This window comes from Malus domestica, chromosome 02, assembly GCF_042453785.1.
Source record: "Malus domestica chromosome 02, GDT2T_hap1".
NCBI lineage: Eukaryota > Viridiplantae > Streptophyta > Magnoliopsida > Rosales > Rosaceae > Malus > Malus domestica.
The window spans coordinates 28,354,326-28,377,954 of record NC_091662.1 but is presented as its reverse complement, the minus strand read 5'-3'; the positions used below and the strand labels follow the sequence as shown (position 1 = coordinate 28,377,954).

Here is a 23,629-nt window from a genome sequence, read left to right as displayed (position 1 = left end):
ATATTTCAAGCGTAGCTCATTTCACTTATGAATTGAGATTAAACGAACCAAATAGAAGTTGAACTTGAACTATTCTGAGTCAATTTACAATTCTAATCCCAAACTCGAATTCAGACCATCCAGCTGGTTGATGAAAAACTAATGTACTACTAATATTTCCTTTTTATTGATTTGTTTGTATTAGTTGATAACTTTTTTAGGCTTAACATGAATCAACATCAACATCATCTATATTGTCTCACTTAACCACCAATATCATTGATATTATCTCACTTCATCATCTATTATTAGGTGTTGAAATTTATCACAAAAAATCTTAGTGATATTAGAAATTAAAGTCCACATATAAATTGTCTATTATATTTGTTATGTCCGATGTGAGATTATTCCCCAACAATTTAATATCACTAAATGTTTCTGGGGAATAACATGTCCTAAACAATATATGGAGTTTTTTTTTTTTTTTTTTTATTTAACGTTTAGAAAGAAAAAAAAAAGGAATATATAAAAGTCAGTGTAGTGAATATAGTATACGAGAAGTACAATCAAAAGAGAACAATGAAAGAAAGCTTACAAACAAAGGAAGAAATACTAAAAATAAGTCACATCTACTCCGAATTTGAATATATCCTTAAATTTAATTTGAATAATTACCTCGGAGTGGTTTAGTAATTAAAGATAAATTTCAAGCTTATATTCTACATAATATATTTTGAGTTTGATTTCTGACATTAATAAATTGTACGATTGTAATAAAAAAAAAAAGGGTAAATTACATAGTAGCCCCTCAGGTTTGAGGTCAATTACAACCCCATACAACAACTTTAAAACATTTCACTTTCATACATCCAGTACCATTTTATTTCAAAATAACACCTCCGTTAGATTTTCCATCCATTAGTCTGTTAAATGCTGACATGGCTGCCACATTTGTGCTGATGAGGCTGCCACATGGCAAAAAAAAATAATTTTTTAATTTTTAATTTTTTTTAATCTAATCTTCTAAATATTAAAAAAAAAAAAAAAAAAAAAAAAAAAAAAAAAAAAAACCTGAAAGCTTTACCCGCAACCCCCAAAACCAGAAACCAATTAATCCCAAACCCACCTCCCCATTAATCCCCCCAGAAACCTAGCGCAGCAACCTCCTCCTCCCCCCCACCCCCCAACGAACCATTCCCGTCAAATCCCCCTTCCCCCGACGACCCACTCCCGTCAAATCCCACCCCCCTCCCCGACGACCCACTCCCATTAAATCCCCCTTCCCCCGACGACCCACTGAAGGAATTATTTTGTAAAACATGTTCATTTGAGCAACATCATATAGCATGCAATTAACAATTAAAGGCGGAATCATGCTTACATGCACTCAAAAACAAAACATTTACCCATGAAATTCAAAGCCTAGTAGATTGGTGAACCAATAATCAACTCAAAAATAAGTGAGTTGAAATTAATACCTTTGTAGATTCCTCTTTGCATAAGCAAAGGCTAATCACCCAAAGAGATAGGGCCTTCATTCCTTGCTTCTTAGATCCATGGATTTGGATGGAAGAATAGGTTCTCCAAGTTCCCAAAATTGAGAACCTCTAATTCTCGACACCAAGGTTCGATTGTAGAAGAAATGAGTGACCTTGGAGTAGTAGGATTGCTAGATGTACCCTCCAAGGTGTTGGCCTCTTTAGAGAGAAAATGGAGAGACAATTCTCACCTATTTTCCCCAAAAATAAACCCATTTATCACTTAATGAATATTTGGCTATAAAATCATTTATATAGTCACTTCTTTAAGTGACCTAAACAACCAAAACCCTAATTCATTTCATCATGGCTGGCCATTTAGGGGATTTTTGGGCTTTTGGGCTTTAATGAATCTTTATTCATTAAATTGTCATACAACTTAAGTTAATGGGCTTGACGTTCGAAGCCCATTGGGCCTTAAGGTCCAAAACTATCCCGAAGTCTTTAACGAACTTATTCGTTTGATTAATTAACATATTAATTAATCCTTGCCATAAATAAATGATTAAACCATTTAATCATTCTTACTCATTTCCGTTTAATCTCCAATCTCCACCTTTCACGGTGTGCGATCCATTAGGTTCCTTTTAGCGAGGTAGTGGGTGATTAAAACCATTTTACATCGATTGTGAATTGAAACTATTTTCAATTCTCCCTTTAGTGATTATACACGTCTAGGGCTTCCACAAACCATGGTTGACGCCTAGCAGCATGTCATGGTTACCCAAGCTAATCAGAAGAGGTTTAGAGAACCTATTCAGTTCGAGATTACAAATGCAATACGGTCCTTCTCTAATCTAATACTCTTGACCACATTGTTTGGTTTGATAGTTTATTTTCTCATGTCTACTATCCAATGTGTGTCTTGTGCTTATATGATTACCTTGAATGTGATTAGGAACGCATTCCCAAATCTCATTCATACTCTGGCCAGAGATTCAAATCATATCAGAGAGTATTCTCCTTCAAACGGTTTGAAGGTTAGAGATCCCTTGTTGCGCATTCACTTGTCTCCATAGCTAAGCGGCTTGACCCCAACGATGCCGTGGACACCCTCCTGGTGGGATGACTTTGACATAATCAAAGATCAAGGTTTTAACCACAAGACAACTATGATGCCTCAGGTCAAAGGACTACTTTGCATTATCCCAACCATGAGTTCTCATGTGACATGGAATATGAGAACTCTTCGTTGATCGCGTTCAGTGAACTCATTCTCTATTGAGCACCTACCGTACTTGTCTTGATGTCACACACACCAATGACTAGAGACTAATCACTCTCCCTGAGAGAAGACATAGTACGTACCGATCTTGACGGACTGTCAATGCCCAATTGGCAATCCTATGATCAGGAACGTTTAGGATGTGTCTACGAAAGAATGGTCTCAAGAATCTAACTTCATTAGATTACATTCTCCCAATCACAAATTCCTTGGACTTTATCGTTTTAAGCATATAACATTTATATGAGACGGCTCAAACAATAATTTATGCCCTTTATATGTTAAACTGGATTAGTTTAACATGTGAAATGTCCGTAAAGTATCATCACATGATTGGCTTTAGGGCACATTTCCAACACCCACTCCCTTCAAATCCCACCTCTCCCCCCTCCCCCGACGACCCACTCCCGTTAAATCCTCCTTCCCCCTAACCCGAGCCTCGCCTTTTCCCTGCAACCCAATCCCACAAATTCCACCTCCCAAAAATCATTCCCTTCACCATCTTCATCCCCACTCCCAATCCCAACACCACCGAACTGTGTGGATCTGAGTTCGCGGGGGGTGGGGGAAGGGGTTAATGGGATCTCAACCCAGAAAAGAAAAGCAAAAAAAAAAAGCACAAATCTGGGATCTAGGTTCGTGAGGGGGGTGGGGGAAGGGGTTAATGGGATATAGGGGGTTCGCCGGGGGGGGGTTGCCGGAGAGAGAGTCAGAGAGGGAGAGAAAGGAGTGAGGCGTTGGCGGTGGTGACCCGGCAGAGTTGTGTGGGTTTTGGATCTGGGGGGTTTGGGGTTTGAGAGAGAGAGTGAGGAGAGTGGGATGAGGGTTAGGGGTTGGGTCGGAATGGACTCAACGTTCTGGTCGTCTCCGTGGCGGTGAATTTGGGTCCTGCGCTGCATCGCCGCCTGTACCGCAAAGCTCTCTCTCTGATCCCTCTGCTCCTCACGGAGGTCCTTCGTCACCACCCGATCTCGCCGTCGACCGGGATTTCTCATCGTCGCCTTGCTGCTCCTGCTCGTTGTCGTCTTCGACGACGAAGATGATGCAGGTGAGGATGACGTCCTTGCAGTTCGGGGGGGATATGGGTTTCGCGCCGGAGGGGTGGTAATGGGATCTGGGTTAGGTTTCGCGTCCGGGGGGGGGGGGCGTGATAATGGGATCTGGGTTGGGGGGTGGTCGTATGGGGTATGGGTTTCGCGGGGATATGGGATATGGGTTGTTCTCTGGTTTTTTTTTTTTTCCTTCAAAGGTGAAGGTATGGGGTAGGGGAAGATGGGAGCAGGGAAGAAGAAGGCTGAGGGGGGTTCACGGGGGTGGGGTTTTGTTCAGATTCTGGGTTTTTATTTTTTTATTTTTTTTAAATTTAGAAGATTTAGGTTTTTTTTTTTTAAAATTAAAAAATTATTTTTTTGCCACGTGGCAGCCTCATCAGCACAAATGTGGCAGCCACGTCAGCATTTAACAGACTAATGGATGGAAAATCTAACGGATGTGTTATTTTGAAATAAAATGGTACTAGATGTATGAAAGTAAAATGTTTTAAAGTTGTTGTATGGGGTTGTAATTGACCTCAAACCTGAGGGGCTACTATGTAATTTACTCAAAAAAATAATAATATCTCCGTGCATCTTCTCATCTTCCAAACGGGTGAACTGCCAGTTGATCTCTTCTTAAAAAAATAAATAAATAAAAATAATCTGAAGAATATGTCAGAAATGTCATGTTAATCAGTGACAAGAATTTCAAAACGACAATATACTTCGTCAATCTATCGAACCCCACAAACCACTGAGAAAAAAGACTCGTGTAATGTCATATTTTTTTGCGGAATTAATGGAATGTGAAAAAAATGTTAAAAAAATCAAGTTTAAGTAGGTAAAGTTGGGCAAAATAAGTTTCGGCTGGACAATGAGATTAAAGTTGAATTCAAATTTACTTTTTTCTTTTTAATAATAATATATTTTTTTAACATGCGAAAAATGTCATACAATCATCTTACAACGTGCAAATTAGAAATACTATTCCAACAGTCATACAAAAAAATTTCTCCTAAAAATTTCTCCCTTTTCTTTGTGACCGTTACAAATCCAAAACCCCAAGCAAGTAGAACGAAGATAGGACATTGTATTTTTAAATTTACTTGTATGTATATCGACAAACAGTTGGATCATGTATGCAAATGAACATTGTTCTAAAAATTCTCGCTTAGGTCTTGCCTAGGCGTTAGGCGGCTGACAATCGTCCTGATTAATCTCTTGACGTTTGAAAATTAATTCAGAAAATATAACTAGATCTGCTTAGGCACCCGCCTAGGCATCCACCCAAACCCGCATAGGCCGCCACCCTCGCTTAGACAAAAATAAATAACTTTCATTTTGCATTTTATTTTTTTCAATAAATTGTAAGAGACATGTTCCTCATATGCAAGTTCCTTGTATTTTAATTATGTACTAATACTTTATATCTATAAGTCATCTATTTTGCAGTTTATGCATCCCAATGAAATTATATATTTTTTAAGTTTAAACAAACACTTATTTATACGATTTATAATAAATTTATTTAAATTTGTCTAAGCTCCGTCTAGTTGCCTAGACGCTAGGCCCTAACACCTAGCGTCTTTTAGAACATTTCATGTGAATAATTGGTAATATTCTGCCAGCATACATTTCCTTTAACTTTGTCTCTCATCAAATAGATTTCCAAATAACAGAAATGAAAAATGAAAAAATGGGAATAAAACGAATAAATAGAAAACAGAGACGATTGGAAAATTGGAAGTGGTGTTGCCAAAAGAAGATGGAATCTTGGTTACGTCTAATGGTTAAGGACAAAACAAAATATATTTTCCTTTTTTCATTTGGCAGGGAGCGCAGATACGAGACAGCGCGGACGAAGCAAGCATGGGATCGGAAAAGGCCACTTTCTCTTCTCTTTTGAAAAGAATGGAGCCGAAAGAGCAAACCAAAATTTTGAAAACAAGAGTTTGAAAAGCTCACACAAAGTTCCAATCTTTGTAAATTGACCCTGTGAATGGATACTAGTAACTCTCTGTATAACGACGGTAGGAATATTGACCCCTTCAAATTTAGGAGAGCTTAGAACCAATTTCAAAGTTCACGGAGCAAAGTAGAACAAGATATATTATGCAAGTATATTGCTAAGAGGTCATTTGATAACCATTTCATTTTCAATTTGTTATTTTTTGTACAAGCGACATTTTTACTCTATACTAGATTAAAGGGGGGGGCATGAGGGTTTGAAGTCAAGACGAAGTGGGTTAGACATGAAGGTCTTGACCATCGGGACAATTCATCACTTGCCAATTTGTAGTTTTTTTCTTTTTTTTTTAAAAAAAAATTGAAAATTGAAAACTCTTTTGGTAATTACTTTCATTATTTAATTTAAAAATAATAATAATAACTGAAAACCAGAATCTAAATGTATTTTTTATATTTTCAAATTTTGACGTTCAATTTTTTGTTTTCATTTTTTATTATTTTTTTAAAACTGAAAAATTGAAAATTGTTTCCAAATGAGTTTTAAGTTTTTCAAAAAAATAATAAGTAAAAACGAAAGGTTGAAATTTAAAAACTAAAACTGAAAACAAAAATGGTGCAACGCTGACCCCAAAACTTTGCTTGAAATTTTCCTTTAACAATAGCTAGATATGATACAAGATATACCTTGTAATGACGTAAATTTCTATTTATAACTTAGGTTATAATAATGATGCAGATTTGTAATTTAATCCAACTGTTTACAGCAATGGAAATGCAAGACAGTTGACTACTTGAAACATGAAAGTGACTAATTCCAACATATATAAGAAATGAAGAGAGTGACTGCTTCACATTATCAGCAGCAGCAGCTAACGTCCTCCTCCTGGACCAAACCACTAGTCCACATGCCCCCGTCTTATCACAAAAATACTTGATATGTATTTTTTAGAACAGATTAAGTTGTTGACATAGTCGAAATTAGAACAAACATTCTTAACATTTGAACAAAAACAAAATTGTACGTTCCAATGATTACTGACAAAATTGGAAAATATTGTTACAACGTTGAGCTTAATCAAGTTGATTAGAGCACTCTTCTTCCTCCTTTGCTTCTTTGCCTTGGTCACTAAATCCTATTTTAAAACTTTCAAAATTAATCTCAAGAGGTTAGTCTAGTGGAAAGTGAGCAAACATATCAACTTATAGAGTAAACTAAGGCAAAAAAGCAAACACATTACTTTAGCGAACTATATCATCTTATCATAAAGTAGATGAATGCAAGTGAGCAAACACATCATCTTTTTTAGCAGTCTGCGACAAATAAGCAAACAAATTATCTTAGAAAATAAACTCCCAAAAAAGAAGAAGCAAACACACTACTCTAGCCACTGTGTTGTAAACAAGCAAAGATGCATTATAATCTTCTATTGTACATAGAAACCAGTCACTTAATTTCCTTTTTCTTTTGTTGATAAAATAATATTTGGAATTACTTTTCTCTATAAAGAGGAGACGAATGCAAGTGAGCAAACACATCATCTTATAGAAATAGAATAAACTAAGGCAGAAAAGCAAACACTACTTTAGTCAACTGTATCATCTTATTATAAAGTAAATGAATGCAGGCGAGCAAACATATCATCTTATAAAGTAAACTAAGACAAAAAACAAACACATTATTTTAGCCAATTGTATCATCTTATTATGGAATAGATGAATGTAAATGAGTGAACACATCATCTTATCGAGGAGACTGCAACAAACAAGTAAACACATTACTCTAGTCAACTATATCATCTTACGGGTAAACAAACACAAGCGAGCAAACACATCATCTTATGAAATAAACACCCACGAAGAAGCAAATACACTGCTCTAACCACTCTATGTTGTAAACAAGCAAAGGTGCATTATAATCTTCTATTGCACATAGAAACCAATCACTTTCCTTTTTCTTTGTTGATAAAAGAATACTTAAAATTACTTTTCCCCTATAAAGAGGAGACAAATGCAAGCGAGCAAACACATCATCTTAAAGAAATATAATAAACTAAGGCAGAAAAGTAAAGACTATTTTAGTCAATTGAATCATCTTATTATAAAGTAAATGAATGCACGAGGGCAAACACATAATCTTACAAAGTAAACTAAGACAAAAAACAAACACATTAATTTAGCCAACTGTATCATCTTATTATAGAGTAGATGAATATAAATGAGCAAACCATCATTTTATTGAGCAGTATGCGACAAACAAGCAAACACATTACTCTAATCAACTGCATCATCTTATGGGGTACACGAATACAAGCGAATAAACACATTATCTTACAAAATAAACACCCAAAAGAAACAAACACACTGCTCTAACTACTGCACGTTGTAAACAAGCAACGATGCATTATAATCTTCCATTGTCACCTTAATCAGTACCGCAATTAGTCAACAAAGCAAAGCACATTTAATCGTTTAAAAGGGATAAGCAGGTAAGGACAAGTATAGTAGTGCATGTGAGGGCAGGAGCATGTGGACCCTCATCTAACCACTCGATCCCCAGGAACATGCAAACCAAAAAGTTTTGCAATTTTCCTATCTATTGTTTTTGGATTTAAAGAAAAAGGAAACAAACAAAATACAAATTATATTAAAAACTATGTATCAAGAACAACCTAGCTAGCAAAGGGACCAGGAACGATGGGAAACACATTGCAGAGTAGGTGATCAGATGAGTTATTCTACTACGTATGATTCGTTCTTGACTTTGACTGCACGAGTTGGTTTTATTTTTATATTTTTAGTTTAAATTATTTTTGTAATCTTTTTTTTGTAGGTAAAGGATTTGCACAAATGATTCAACAACCAAGACTTCGGCTGCTGTCCTACTATTTAACTAATAAGAGCTTATTTAAATGATTTACACGCTTCATTTATAATATTCTGAAACGGATCCGACCAAAATGAATTATAGTATATTAAGAGCTCATTTGATGTTCATTTCGCTTTTAGTTTTCATTTTTCTATTACAAATAGAGGGGAGATACATGGAAGAGGTGAGGCGGAAAAAGAATGGAGGAAAGATGATGGAAGAGATGTAGAAGAAATGTATAAGGAAAGACACCACAAAATCAAAACTAAAAACCAAAAATAAAAAACTATTGTATATTATTTTAGGATTTGTTCAGTAACATTTAGCAAAATAGTTTTTAATTTGAGTGATGCTACACTTACCACATTTGTATCACCTTTCTAATAGAGATAATATTCTTTCTTTTTTTTAATTTTGCAGATACAAAAACACTTGCAAAAATGCTTTTAACAAATCGTTTTATGAAAATGAAAAACGCAAAAAATATTAAGCCTAAATTATGTAAAGGATCACATTAATTTTTCCTATGTTGTTCAAGAGTAGAATCCAAAATAATAGAAAGTACATGATACATTATAAAACAAAGGTGTTATTGTCACTTGTGCATGCACTCGTTTAAGTGTATATTTCTTTCCAAATATGAAAAGTTTGAAGTTTTTTTTAGCGTGTCAATAACACTCTAAAACTAAGTTTGAGTTTTAATAAAATAAAATAAAATCATCTATGCAACCGCCATGTCACCAGCATCGCTGACACTATCCACCACATTCTTCATCGTCATGACCCACACCATCAGGGCCACCACTACAACCACCTCCACCAACTCCACCGTCTCACTATCGTCACCACCACATCCTCCACCGCCATCATCCCCACTACCATGGCGACCACCATCTCAATCGTCTCAACACTGCCACCACCATCACCACCTCCCACCACCATAGCCACCTCCCTAACCACCATTTTCACTACCATTGTTCACACAACCACCATTTCCACCACCACCACCACCTATATCCCACCACCATTGAAACCTTTTATTATCACCACCACCGCTACTGGCAACACCACCCTAACCACCATCATCGTTACCAATTTCAATATTTATATTACAAAAACATTACAACCAAACACGACTTTATTATTTTTTGAAATTTGGATAGTGCTACTAGACACGTATTAAATTACTAGACACATTCTCAAATAAAAAATAAAAAAAATACAAAGTCCGATTTATCATGGAGTCTTGTAGGAAGTGTTGGACGGTATCTGCCTTGCTTACATTTGGCCAACCATTCCCCTCGAGAGAGAAGTTGTACGGTCCGCTGAAGAGCCAAGTTTTCTACTGGAGTGCTTGGCTATTTATGGGCCTTGGGCCTTATAGTTGTGGGCTTCTGTCATTCTTTTAAGCTGGTCTGCTTAGCCTATTAGAGCTTAGATAACAGTGCTTACCATTAGGGGTGGACACTTAGAACCAAAAACCAAAATCGAAATACAAACTAAATCGAACCGCACCGAACGGTTTGATTTTGCGGTTTTGGAACGGTTTTAGTTTTGAAACCAAATCGCAACATAGAAAATGGTTTGGTTTCGGTTTTGACGTTTGAAAACCGCATCGAAACTGAACCGCACCGCAAATATTAATAAACATTTAATTAAATGTCCATATTAAATTTCATGTTTTAATTAGTTGTTTGTTAGAATCCATACACTTAGTATGGACTCAACCACACTAGAATATCATCATTCATCACTTTCTTTCGTTCATTAACTTGAAGGACCTTTGTTATTTTATACCACCACACACACACACACACATATATGTACAAGGGTGGACTAATCTTGTTATCAAGAGTCGAACAATGATCTAATGAAGTCCACTCATTTGAAGCATGATATTACATATTTTAGTATGAAAGTTTCGCTTACGTTTAATGAATTCAAAATTCTTTAATTTGTATTATGTTACACCTTGTACTGGACACCCTTTTGTTGCACAAACATGTTTTAACATCACAACTGCATACAACATGCTAATTGTTTATATAACAAATGTCTTTTTCTATTGCTAATGCGAAACACTTATTAATATGTTAAATTGCAAATTGTACATTTTTTTCTTAAAAACCAAACCGAAACCGTTTGAAATAGCACCGAACCGAACCAAACGGTTTGGTTTCATTTCGATTTTGGCTTCAAAACCGCACCAAACCAAACCGCAAAAAATTTTGGTTTCACTCAAAACCACACCAAACCAAACCGTGCCCACCCCTACTTACCATGTCAAAGGGTAACTTGCTATTATGATTTTATATTTACGTGATGCGCTCTGATTGAATTTGATTATTTTTTAGAGAATTGTTATTGGCACTCCAGTAGTCGCATTTTGCATTATAAATTTTTTATAAGTAGAAAGAAAAATACACTTGTAAGGAGTGTCATTTGAAATTTTTTGAGTGCTAATAACAGTTCTCAACTTTTATTCGACAATGATTTTAACAGAAAACCTTCTATGTACATTTGCTTATGCTTTTGTAAGCATTTTTGTTTGTTTACTCCTTCTCAATGTATATGATATTGTTTGTTCAGAAATTTTTTTTTAAATAAATAAATAAAGTGGCTTTTCATCCACTAGAACTTATGAAAGTATTTTAGCCCAAAATAGTGATACTCTTCAACATATTGCATCTGTTTCTGCATAGGCTTTTGGTGGCAGATATATGATACGTTTACATTTATAGGCCTCGTTTGGCACATCATATAAGACTAATGGATAGTATTAATAATACGAAACGGATATTTGGTGAGTTTCGTTTTAAATAAGCACCAAATTGTTTAATCCAGACCCACTTGTCATATAGCACTCACACCCAACTATTTACCCCCTTTAAAAGCTAGAGTAAACTGCCAAATTAGCACATGAACTATCACCCAACTTTCGATTTTCCCCCTGAACTTTTTAATTGGAAAATTAAGGACTTAATCTTTTTTTTTGGCCGATTTGCCCCCTACCATTAGTTTTTCATAAATTTCATCCAAATTAACGTTAATTCTTATCATGAGCAAACCACGTAACTCTCCTTAGTGGACAAAAACGTCACTTCACTAGGCATTTAGACACAAAAGCTATAGAATCACACATATTTGCATAGGTTTATATTTTAGAAATATAAGGTTTTCAATTATTTTAAAGAATGAAATGACCGAACTACCCACACATGTTGTGCACATGTTTTAATTTAACAGAATTTTGGATGAAATGAATGAAAAATTAACAACAGGGGCCAAATTGGCCAAAAAAATAATAATAATTTAACTCCTTAATTTTCCAATTAAAAAGTTTAGAGGAAAATCGAAAGTTGGGTGAGTTCAGGGGCAAATCGGTAATTTACTCTAAAAGCTATGTATTATTAGTCAGGTGAATTTCTCTCACTCACTCCGTTCTTCTCTCGCATCACTCTCTGCTGCATCACCTGCTATTTCTCGTCTAAGGTTCATCTTCGTCGTCTTCTTCTTTTTCTCTTTGTTTCGCCGCATCACCTGCTATTTTCCTCGACGACAACGAAGATGTTTTGAGCCCGGGGTTGGGTCTGCATCCGTGGGGATTGATTCCATGTGTGGATTGTATTTTGTTGATCTTTGTGGATTTATATATTACAAAATCCTAAAAGTTGGATTTTTCCAGAAATTTATGTAATTTTTTTGGAACTCTACCAAAATTATCTAAATTTATCTATATATTATTGAAACTTTGTATTAATTGTATTTAAGTAATGTTGTATACCAAATACAGTATAACTCAGGGGCGGAGGGACCATAGGACCACAGTAGTCCTAGGCCCATCCTGCTTTTGTTTATAACTAAAAATTAGTACTACTTATTATTTTATTATTTTCAGTTAAATCATTCATATTTCCTAGACAAACTATCCGGCTCTCTTTAAATATTTTAAGAATATCCGGCCCTCTTTATATAACCCTAAAGACTACCTATAACCTATTCCAACTTCCAACACTTCATCTTCCATTCATTTTCCCAATACTAAAAATTAGTATTTTATTATTCTCTAATTCTAGCCTACTGTTGCTCTGCTGCTAGTTTGAAAAAATAGTCAGAACACTTGAAACACCCCTACCCTCTTTTATATTTTAAAATTGTTTTAAAGCCTTAATTGGTGAGCCCGTGGGGCCCACCTTGTTTATTTTTTTTATGTTTTCTGATCTCTCTCTTCTTCTTCTTCGTTTCTCCCTCCCGTAGCTCTCTCCTTCTCAACACTGCTTCTCTCAGTCTGATCCCTCCCGTGGTACACAAGCCGTACAGTGTATCAATCTATCAAGAGTATGAACTTCGAATCTTCATAGTTGTCATTTTCAATTTTTTTTTTTATAATTTGCTAATTCATATATGTTGTCATCTACAATTGTAAATTAATTTAACAAATAATATTTTTTTTGCAGATTAAAGAATTCAATTATTCCATCATTCCATAAAAAAGACATTGAAGTTTAGTTAATTGGTCAACAACCCAAAGTATGTATTTTACTCTCAATTCCTGTTACAATTTTTTGTTTATAAATTATGATTAAATTGATGTCTTGCAATTTCTCTTAACTATTGCCTAATTTGTTTTAGTTTGTAAAATTAGCATATATGTTCATATTTCTTTTAATTTAAAGTTAGTCAATCTATGTTTTTTTACTTTTCAGTTATGGAAAGATATTTCAAAAGAAAAACACAACCTGAGATATTAGAACCGTCTCCAAAGAGTCCAAAGAACAATGAAAGTAGTTCAAAACAAACTTGTGTGGATTCTATGGAAATTAACTCGGAAACTCTCCAGTATGATCCTGGATTGCGTAGACCGATTTTGAGTTATCATCCTAATGTTCGAGACCAAGTTCGAAGAGCCTATCTCCAAAATAAACCTTGTCAACCAAAAACCCATGCATTTCCCTACACAAATTTTGGGACAAAGCCTAGAAGGTTCAATCCTGCTTGGTTTACTCAATTTCCTAATTGGTTGGAGTATAGCACATCACAGGATGCTGCCTATTGTTTATGTTGTTATCTTGCACAAAAGATGGTTGGAACCAAGAAAGATCATACTTATCCGTTAGTGTACTTGCTTTTGACACTGGCACTCATCTTACCGGTTGCAACAGCAAGTGTAGAGCGAGTCTTTTCTGCTATGAATATTGTTAAGAACACCCTACGCAATCGAATGGGTGATTTGTGGATGAACGATTGTTTGGTTGCTTATATTGAAAAGGATATTTTTAATAGTATAGAGGACAATTATTTTAATTATTGGGAATATGTAATATTATCAATGCTATGTTATTTTGAATTTTGGTTACTTTTCATATACATACTATGATGTTTTGGTTAACAGTTTTGTAACTACTATCGATTTAATTTTTTTTAATATTTGTGAGAGGCCCCTCCTAATCCGAAATCCTGGCTCCGCCACTGGTATAACTAATACAGTCATTAGTCCGATTTACACCAAATGTCTGACTAATTTAGTCAATAATATTCGGTGTCTATTTATACTATCTGATTAAAATAGTAAGTACAGTCCGAGTTGCCAAACAAAACATTAGTCCGATTTACACCAAATGTCTGACTAATTTAGCCAGTAATATCCGATGTCTATTTATCCTATCCGACTGAAATAGTCAGTACAGTCCGAGCTACCAAATGAGACCATATAGTAATGAATTGAAAGAAGATCCATAAGGATATATAATCATCACTAAAATCCATTTTCTCTACCTATTCTCTCACCTGTGGTGTTGCACAGGCACCTACTTGTGCTGCCGTCGATGATCCATGTACCACAGAAGTAATAAAGCCTTGAAAGAAAGATCCAAAAAAGGAGGCAAGGATAATGATCTTGTAAGACGGATTATCAAACATTAATAAAGATTTAACAAATAGAAAAAGATATTTGAATCACAAAAACACAAAGAACTAAGCTTGTAAGATTAAACAAATAAACTTGTAAAACTGCGTATGGGCATGCACAATAACATCCTTTCGGAAAAAAAGAACACAATAACATCTTTCAAACACCTGCATATGAAAATACCAATTGTAATATAATATTATCAATAGAGGAAGGGATTTGGATCTGAACCCTCCATTCGATTTCCTTAGATGAACTATTACTTCCATTTCTTGAACTTGCCATGTTTCCCATGCTTAAACTTTCCATGTTTCCCATGTTTGAACTTTCCATGACCGAAGCCCCCATAGCCACCATGACCATATCCACCGCCATGACCATATCCGCCGCCATGACCGTATCCGCCACCATGGTGACTCCCATGCACAAGATGGTGAACTCCGTAGCCAGCAGCTGCGGCAGCAGCACCCCCAGCTAACATGGCCCCCATCCCCATACCTGATGATCCACGCCCTGTAATATATATATTTTCGTCAGCTAAAATCGCAACCGAAAATCGTAGAATATTGTATGTAGAGAAATGTACGTAATATCTTAAACATTTAGCAATAATTTCTTAATTATTACATGGAAGAAACAAGAGGAACGGAAACATGCACTACATGGCTTATAAAGTGATGCACAACACTAATTAATTCCTTTAAGGAAAATGATAAACACACACCTTTTATAGCTTCCTACACAACCCTGGCTAATTATGTCCGTTGTTTTCGTTTGATTTATTCAATCCGATGGCCTGGAACAAAGAGGGGTGTGGGAAAAGCTATAAAAGGTGTGTGAAAATCAGCTCTCATTCCTTAATTAAACCCTAATTGATGCTTGCGATCCTCTAAAACAAAGAGGAAGGTGTATGTAAGTCTACCAACAGCTTTCCAACTATATTCTCATTCTGAATGGTCATCAGCATCGGTTTGGTTCAGTTGAACAGATTTATTTTCTGGAGCAAAATGTATCGAGAAGAGGCTCCAATCCAAACTACACAACTTTTATCAGTTTAATTTGGATTGCTTGAGTGGTTCAATTCAGTTCTTAAACAACCCTAGGGTTCTGAGATTCAAGAAATAACTATTGAGAAGAAAAAGTTTGCTACCTCAGTTGAAGCTTCTCTTAGACGGGAAATCAATAATAAAAGGGAAAATTAGGTTCACATCCTTCTTTTTGTTACTGCATTGATTAAAATCCTATTTATTTTCAATTTTTGATCATGGTTCTTGGGTATTAATAACATCATTAATTATATGAATAATAAAATATTTTTATTTTTAAATATATTCATTTAGTGTTAAAAATGTTACAATTAGTATATTTATATTTATGACTAAATTTTTTATCATATATTTTTATTTTTAGTTTGTACCTATTTTTATTGCAAATATTTTTTAATTTGTACCAATTTTCTTTTCATTTTTAATTTGTACCTATATATTAGTTTCTTTTTGTGTCCAATTTTTTAAAGTTTTATTTGTGTTTGTACCCATGTGTATACCGTCACGTGACATTGTATATTTAATCAATGATAGAAAAATTACATATGGTATATTTATGTTTTATGCCTAAACTTTGTATCATACATTTATATTTTTAGTTTGTACCCACTTTTAATTTGCAACATTTTTTTTAAAATTTGTAGTATTTTCTTTTTAGTTTTATTTTGTACCCATGTATTAATTTCTTTTAGTACCTATATTTTTTTAAAAATTCATTTGTACTCATAATTTTTTAATCTTTTATCTGTACCCTAATTTATTTATAATGTACCCATTCTTCTTTATTAATGTACCACTTTGTTATATGTCAAATGTACCTATTTTTTTTGTAAAATGTACCAATTTTTGTAACAATATGGATACATTCTTTTGCCATTTATTATTTCTTATTTTTACATCGTTTTTATCCATTTTTTAAAATCAAAATGTTTGAATTTTTTTATTGTAACCGTTTCTAATAGTATTGTAATGAGGGATTATAAATTTATAGGATTATAAATCTCATAAAATATCAAACAATTAATGTCAAAACTATAAAAATATAAATATTAATAGTAATATAATGAGATGTACGAAGTCAAGGGACTTTGATCAAACTTTGAATACTATTACGGTTAATCAAAGAATGTCAAGGATTATGAACCACATCCAAAGTATACCATAATAAAATATATGGAGGACCGCTGAGGATAAATTTATTGAAACTGAACTATACTATCACATATCACAAATTATATAAGAGAACTAAATGACAGTGATTCTGTTACCTGAATGATGTGGAGCTGATGGACCTGGATAACCGGCTGGTGGATATCCACCAGGGGCTGGATGGGCTGTTGGTGGATATCCTGCGGGAGGATATCCAGATGGAGGGTACCCACCGGAAGGAGGGTATCCACCTTGGGGAGGGTAACCGCCTTGAGGAGGGTACCCACCTTGGGGAGGGTAACCGCCTTGAGGGGGGTACCCAGCTTGGGGAGGATATCCACCTTGGGGATATCCATGGTGTGATCCAGGTCGTGCAAGGTGTCCAGAAGCAAATCCAGCAAGGTTTGAAAATAGCCCTCTGTCAGTAGACTCGTCGTTGTTTCCTGTTCCCCCTCCCATATTACTTCAACTTTAAACTAATGCCTACAAAAAAATTAACATTAAAAAACATGATAGAGGCAAACACAGCCAACAGCCATGCACAAAGCAAACCCATATCACTTCATACTCTTTCTTGGAAAAGTTTACTACTTTGACAAAGTTCTGCTATGGAGAGGTGTTCATAGAATCACGCCCAAGATTTTGTTCTGAAGATTCCTAAATGAAACAACAACCGTTTACTTATAGTAAATAGCAACAATTATTCTGCTAAAATTCAACTGCAAAGAAAAAATTCCAAGTTGGACATAACTATACAACATTGTGCACAAATTTATATGACAATTTGGGATGAGATATCAGCAGTTCAAGTGACCAAATAAAGCAGATGTAAGAGTATGCGTCCATACCATGGAAATATGAGAATGTTATCAACCACTATGATAAAAAATTGATCATGTCAAAGGAAATTCCTTTGAAGTTCTTTCTAATTATTTCTTTCATAGGTGTTTACAAATTAAAACATCCATTAGGTCTGTGATATCTCTAAGGCCTCGTATGGTACATAGGATTGGATAGAAATGGATAACCCTTCAAATTCAAGGTATGCATATTGAAATGATTCTTAATTTTGAGGGGATCCGAATTCAGAAGGGGATTAGACATGAACAACCATCTCCTAACAGTAATAGAGGCCTAAAGTACATATCTGACCTGGTAACCACTAGCCTAGTTCGACACCCTTTGGTGTCAAAAGTTCATCATATTGTTTGAAACAAGCGTGCACAAGAAACATATTAAAGTAATCAAATTGTCAAAATAATTTTAGAATTTGAGTAAAGCCCCCCTTACATCATAACATTCTCACGAGTGCAGGGTTTTGGAAATCTAATTCCAATTTCAATAAAGATATAAACCCTATGATCATTAACTTTTGCTCCACACCTTCTTTTCTTTTGGTATAAGAATTTGAACAAAAGATAATTTAATGGTGGTTATATAACTTAGCGATTAGCGAAGTAAGATTATATGAAGTGTGCATGATGTATCTCAAGAAAAACAAAGATTTAAACCATGGTCTATCACGATGAAAATACAAATCCCCTACGAAACCCGTGCTTGTAAAAGAATCCCAAAATAATTAAATGATTCTCACAATGCTAAAAGAAATCACAAAAGAAAATCATGTCAGAAGCAATTCCATCAATTTAAATCAATAAAAAGAAACAATGACAACCAAAATCAGAAAACCACAAACCCAGAAGAAAATACGAAAAATCTACATAACCACAAGAAATATTCATAGAGGCAATGAAAGTTTACCATGATTTCAAAAGCTAAAAGAGAAAAATATAGAATGCTCACCAATTGATGTTGCAGAATACTTGAGATTGGTGTGACAAATTTTTGGAAACGTTGTTTCTTGTTCTCCCGTTGCATGTGCAGTTGGATCGTTGGAGGCTTCGACCATACACACACGCACAAACAAATGCGTGTGCGTTTTTTATTTTCTTTATTATCTATATTTTGTTGGGTCAAACGCGTGTGTAAAACTGTTAAAAGAAGATGAGGAGCTGTAAAATACTTATAATTAGGAGGAGAGTTGTTGGAAATGGAAAGGAAAGAGGAAAAAAAGGGGGGAAGATGACCTGTTAAGGGCATCCCTAATATTGCTAGATGCAAGCGGACATGCAAAGACACGTTTACATCCAACCACCCAATAACTGCTGCAATGAGCTACATTATTTGGATATAATATGTAAATAAACAAAATGGTATGTATACTTTCTCTTCTACGTCTCTAAGTGTAACGATTACACCATCACGTTTTTGGTAATTAGATGTTTCATTCAAAATCTGCCAACAAGGCAAAACGGAACAAAGCACAGGAGTTAAATCCTCAAGAAATTAAACATCAACACCAACAAAAAAAGGACATGTCAAAGAGGCCAGTCCAATGTAAGGAGAAAACACAAAGGGAAAATAACAATAACAATATTAGCAGGTTCTGGCCATGGCTTCCGGGGGACTGGGGAGGCCGTCCCGGGAAAGAACAAAGACCAAGGCGGTCGGAGGTCTTTGAACCATGCCTTAGCGGCAACATCCTACATTCAGCAGCATTTCTTTCTTTAACATACCTTAAATTTATTAAGTTCATTTTCATTTCTCTAACGTGGCTACAGAGCAAACATACACAAACGAAAGCCCAATTACGATTAAGCACAAAACTAATGCTCCCTTGTGAGCCCATATTTACCGTATACTTACATTAACATATTGACAAGGAGGATAAAAAGAAAGTAGAAAATCCATCAAGTTGCTCACTACTAAGAATTCTATATATACATCATCGAACCAAAAGAACCAAACTGACATATGGTAGCAGTAGCCTCATTTACAGAGGTAAAAAAAATCCAAAGAATCCAGTCTGAAGTAATTATTAAAAGGCCAATTAAAATATCAACAACATCAAATACAGAGGACTTCGATCTTCAATAGTAATCTCGATCACTTCCACTTCCTGAACTTCCCCCCGAATCCAAAGCGCTTGCCAAACTTCCCGTGCTTAAATTTTCCATGTTTGAACTTCCCGTGACCATGGCCGTGCTTGAACTTCCCGTGTCCATAGCCGTGGTGACCTCCATAACCATACCCATGGTGACCTCCACTATGCACAAGATGGTGAGCCCCGTAAGCAGCAGCTGCAGCAGCAGCACCTCCAGCTAGCATCCCTCCAATATTAGGTCCATGCCCTGTTATAGTTTCATATTAGCAAAAATTCTAACAAAAGTAGTGGCGCGTCACATATTATTCTAAGAACCTTTTGGTGGTTCTTATCTGATGGTCATCGGCATCTAGTATAGTGAAATATTACATACAATTATCAACTTAATTATATTCAACCGCTCCTTCTCACAATTCATGCATTGAAATTAAAGTGCTCCCATGAATTTCTGGAACTTAAATAGAATTTATATTAACGATCTCATGCAACTAGCCAATTACCAACAACGTTCTAGCAATTCAAACATTTTGGTCATCGACACAGGTTCTGTTTGGTTAACACTTTTTTTCCAAAACCAATTTTTGTTCTTTTCTCTTACAGTAATAATAACCTAGGACCTCAAAACATTTTATGGCAGTAAAAAGTCCAAATTTACATCACACACATTGCACGCCACCGATGCCATAGACCTGAGGAAAATAGTTATAATATAGAAAAGAAAACTCAATCCAGACCACAAAACTTTGATTGGTTTAGATTGCTCGAGTGGTTGACCTTGGTTCTTGAAATAGCCCTAGTTAGCCAAGGTTCTAATAGTCTTATTGTGTTATTAAAAAAAGTAAACCAAAGGATACGCTAAAACATCACATACTGGCCATTTTAAGCTACCTTTCTCCCTTGAGATATATGCTACCACAAAATCCATTGAAAGACCGTTCAGGTATAACGTTACTAAGTCATAGTCTCACAGTTGAAACTGAACTATACTAACAATCTCACATATTACTCTTCATATAGTATAAGAAACTAAGTAACGGCAATTTGATTACCTGAATGGTGAGATGATGAACCTGGATATCCGGCTGGTGGATATCCACCATGGGCAGGATAAGCAGATGGTGGATAACCCCCAGGGGGAGGATAACCAGATGGAGGATAACCGCCCGGAGGAGGATAACCGCCTGGAGGAGGATAACCGCCTGAAGGAGGGTACCCACCATAGGGAGGGTACCCAACTTGAGGAGGGTAACCCGGTGGTCCATGCGCTTGCGGAGGATATCCGTATCCTTGTGGAGGGTAGGCTCCATGCTGTGGGTAGTGTCCAGCAGCATATCCAGCAAGATTTGAAAACAGCCCTTTTTCATTATCATCTTTGTTGTCTCTTCCACCATCCATCTTACTTGAGCTCGTAACTAATTCCTACATAATATCATTCATCCAAAAGATCAGTTGGGAAACCAATGACCAAAAGTAAACAAATAGAAACAAACACGCCCAGTCCCAAATCACATCATACTCCGCCTTGGCGAAGTTCGCTACTTCAACGGAGTACAACAGGAGCGACACACATACTATATTACAGAAAGATTTCACAAAATTGGCCCAAAAATATGAATAACAGATTCTTAATTCTGGGCAACAATGGATTGATCACTAATATTTTAAACAGAAGTCCTTTTTTTCTCAAAACGGTTTCTGATTTGCAAGAACTGTTTGACTGTGGCAACTTCAAACACAAAAAGATCGTCTGGGCAAAAAGCTACAGAATCCCAAATAATGTAAAAATTCCAAGCAGCCCAATCCATCAATAAGATTTGAATACCAAACCCTCTTCATAAAAATCCCAATTCCGGCAAAACTGAAAAGAAAAGTGATAAAGACGCTGCACCTCCACAGACATCATTCAACCTCCACAGACATCATTCAACAACCAAGAAGTAATACAAATTCACAGATCCAAAAACCCAGAACAAAATTCTTGTAAGCAGTTAAAAGTTACCAGTATTTCAACATCAACTAATAGAACAATTATCAAATAACAAGAAGATGATAACCAGGGAGGAAGAAAGATTTTGCTCACCAACTTGATTATCTTTTGATTTTCTTCTCTGGGTAATTCACCAAATCTACGTTGCAGAATGCAGAGTCTTTGCGATCGGAACTTAGTCGTGTTGAGGTGCGACGATATCTGTGTCGAGATTTGTATGCGGAGTCGGCTTTAAGCACACAAAGAAAAAGAAGGCGCGTGGACATGTAATTTACTTTTTCGGCGAACGCGTGTCCCAAACTTAAAGAAGAAGCTTTGGAGATAACGTAATAAATTAAAGTTCATCTGGGGAAGTAGATGAGGATATATAGGACGGATAGAGGAAAGGAAAGAGGCCATTTGACCCTATTTAATTGCTCTTTCCACTATCTTACCAGGAAGTTTCAGAGAGAAATTTTATTGGTTTGAAAAAAATTAAAAAATAAAACAGAAAGGCCTTGATTTCATATTAGAGGATATTCTGTAACCATCTCTAATTGTTTGGGTTATTAATGCAATCATTCTCTAATAGTTTGAGTTTGAAATAAGTTTTGGGTTAAAATTTCGACAAATTTTAAAAATAATAATAATAATTTATTAAACGATAAATTTTATTAGATTATATGTTAGATTAGCAACCGAAATAAAAATTAACTTAAATTCATTCTTTAATAATTTTGAGCTAAAATTGTAACTCAAAACTATTGGAGCAAAAAAAAAAAAAAAAAACGGTTTCTAGATTAATTTTGTTTTTTAATTAAAAATTTTAGGTTTTAATCCAAAGATTTGAGATAGTCTAAGAGCGTCATGAATAAAAGTAAGGAACTTTAACGAAAAGCTCTGGTACTGTTCACTTTAACGAAAAACTATATTTTCACACTAAAAAGTCAATCCTGATACTATTTATTTTACCCTTTATTTTGTCATTATTGTTAAAACTCAAAATTTTCAAGTCATTTTCATTAGTTTTTCTATAAAAGTAATTGGCATTTCTAATTCAACCAACCTAACATCATTGGATAAAATAAATTTTGCAAGCCGATGAGCAACTTCATTGGCTTCATGATACTCAAACCGCATTTTTACACCAACAGTAATTGTGAAGATTAGCTAGTTTTACAATTTTACGAAATTTGTTTTGTTGAACCAACCAAATGAAAGCTTTTGCCAACAAATCCAACGGGAGGATTGTGCCCCCTCTGGTACGATAAATAGCTTCGCTTGACCAAACATACAAAGCAAATTCTTTGGATCGTGTAGTACTGTCGTGATGTAAAATGTGTCTCTTACATTTTGTTGACAAAAGTAAAATGCAAATGAAAGTTATCAATTTTTTATTTAAGTGAGAATCGTAATCTAGGTGGGTTTAGGCGGGCTAGGTGGCTGCCTAAATGGGTCTAGATGCACTTAATTTTCAAATGCTTAGATATTAATCATAACAGTGGTTAACCGCCTAACACCTAAACGATGCTAGGCGGAAATTTTTAGAATAGCGTTCAATACAGAATATTTATAATCTTTTATACTCCCTGGTAAAGAGCAATAAGCTAAATTAGCAGCGCTAAAATCAATAACCTACATGAAATCAAAATTAAAACTAATTAATCGGAAGAAGAAAATGAAAATAGGAGTGGAAACCACTAAAGTGTCGGTATAGAATATTTTCTTTTCATTGTATAGAATAATAATTATATTTTGTTCTTAATATCTGATATTCCGATCTGTTTCTATGGTACTGTAGAATAAAACAATGTGTGTATATAATAATCTTTTAATTTGCATACCTCCTTTGTACTAAAAGAAAAATGATCTTCTAATTTGCCAAACAATGTGTATATTTTGGAAAGGAAAGTTCACATGGTAAGAAGTATTGCTCTGAGCTACATGAACGCGTGTACTTTATATATGTCTTCCACAAAAACTTCTAATGCTTCTTTTGAAACGTG

General features: G+C 35.1%; 2 protein-coding genes and 1 long non-coding RNA gene across 8 annotated transcripts; 1 reads left to right on the top strand and 2 right to left on the bottom strand.

Moving 5' to 3' along the window:
- The first annotated feature begins 12,418 nt into the window (after nucleotides 1-12,418).
- LOC108170127 (uncharacterized) lies at nucleotides 12,419-13,824 on the top strand. Its single transcript, XR_001786484.3, has 3 exons — nucleotides 12,419-12,948; nucleotides 13,068-13,140; nucleotides 13,317-13,824. It is a non-coding gene; the product is annotated as an uncharacterized lncRNA (long non-coding RNA).
- Nucleotides 13,825-14,576: 752 nt separating this feature from the next.
- Nucleotides 14,577-18,657, bottom strand: LOC103407965 (glycine-rich protein A3-like). Of its 5 annotated transcripts, none has more exons than XM_008346847.4 (4): nucleotides 18,517-18,657; nucleotides 17,282-17,370; nucleotides 16,833-17,196; nucleotides 14,577-15,031 (listed from the first exon to the last, which is right to left on the bottom strand). In XM_008346847.4, the coding sequence occupies exons 3-4, from the start codon at nucleotides 17,170-17,172 to the stop codon at nucleotides 14,778-14,780; spliced, it is 594 nt and encodes a 197-aa protein (XP_008345069.2). In that variant the 5' UTR covers nucleotides 17,173-17,196; nucleotides 17,282-17,370; nucleotides 18,517-18,657; the 3' UTR covers nucleotides 14,577-14,777. The 5 variants fall into 5 exon arrangements, with proteins under 5 accessions (XP_008345069.2, XP_008345075.2, XP_017192653.2 ...); XM_008346853.4 differs by having other exon boundaries at nucleotides 17,305-17,370; XM_017337164.3 differs by having other exon boundaries at nucleotides 17,282-17,360.
- A 795-nt stretch (nucleotides 18,658-19,452) lies between these two features.
- Nucleotides 19,453-22,036, bottom strand: LOC114823592 (glycine-rich protein A3-like). Of its 2 annotated transcripts, none has more exons than XM_029099027.2 (3): nucleotides 21,738-22,036; nucleotides 20,707-21,076; nucleotides 19,453-19,904 (listed from the first exon to the last, which is right to left on the bottom strand). In XM_029099027.2, exons 2-3 carry the CDS (start codon nucleotides 21,050-21,052, stop codon nucleotides 19,660-19,662), a joined length of 591 nt encoding a protein of 196 aa, XP_028954860.1. In that variant the 5' UTR covers nucleotides 21,053-21,076; nucleotides 21,738-22,036; the 3' UTR covers nucleotides 19,453-19,659. The 2 variants fall into 2 exon arrangements, with proteins under 2 accessions (XP_028954860.1, XP_028954861.1); XM_029099028.2 differs by having other exon boundaries at nucleotides 21,657-21,740.
- Nucleotides 22,037-23,629: the final 1,593 nt, after the last annotated feature.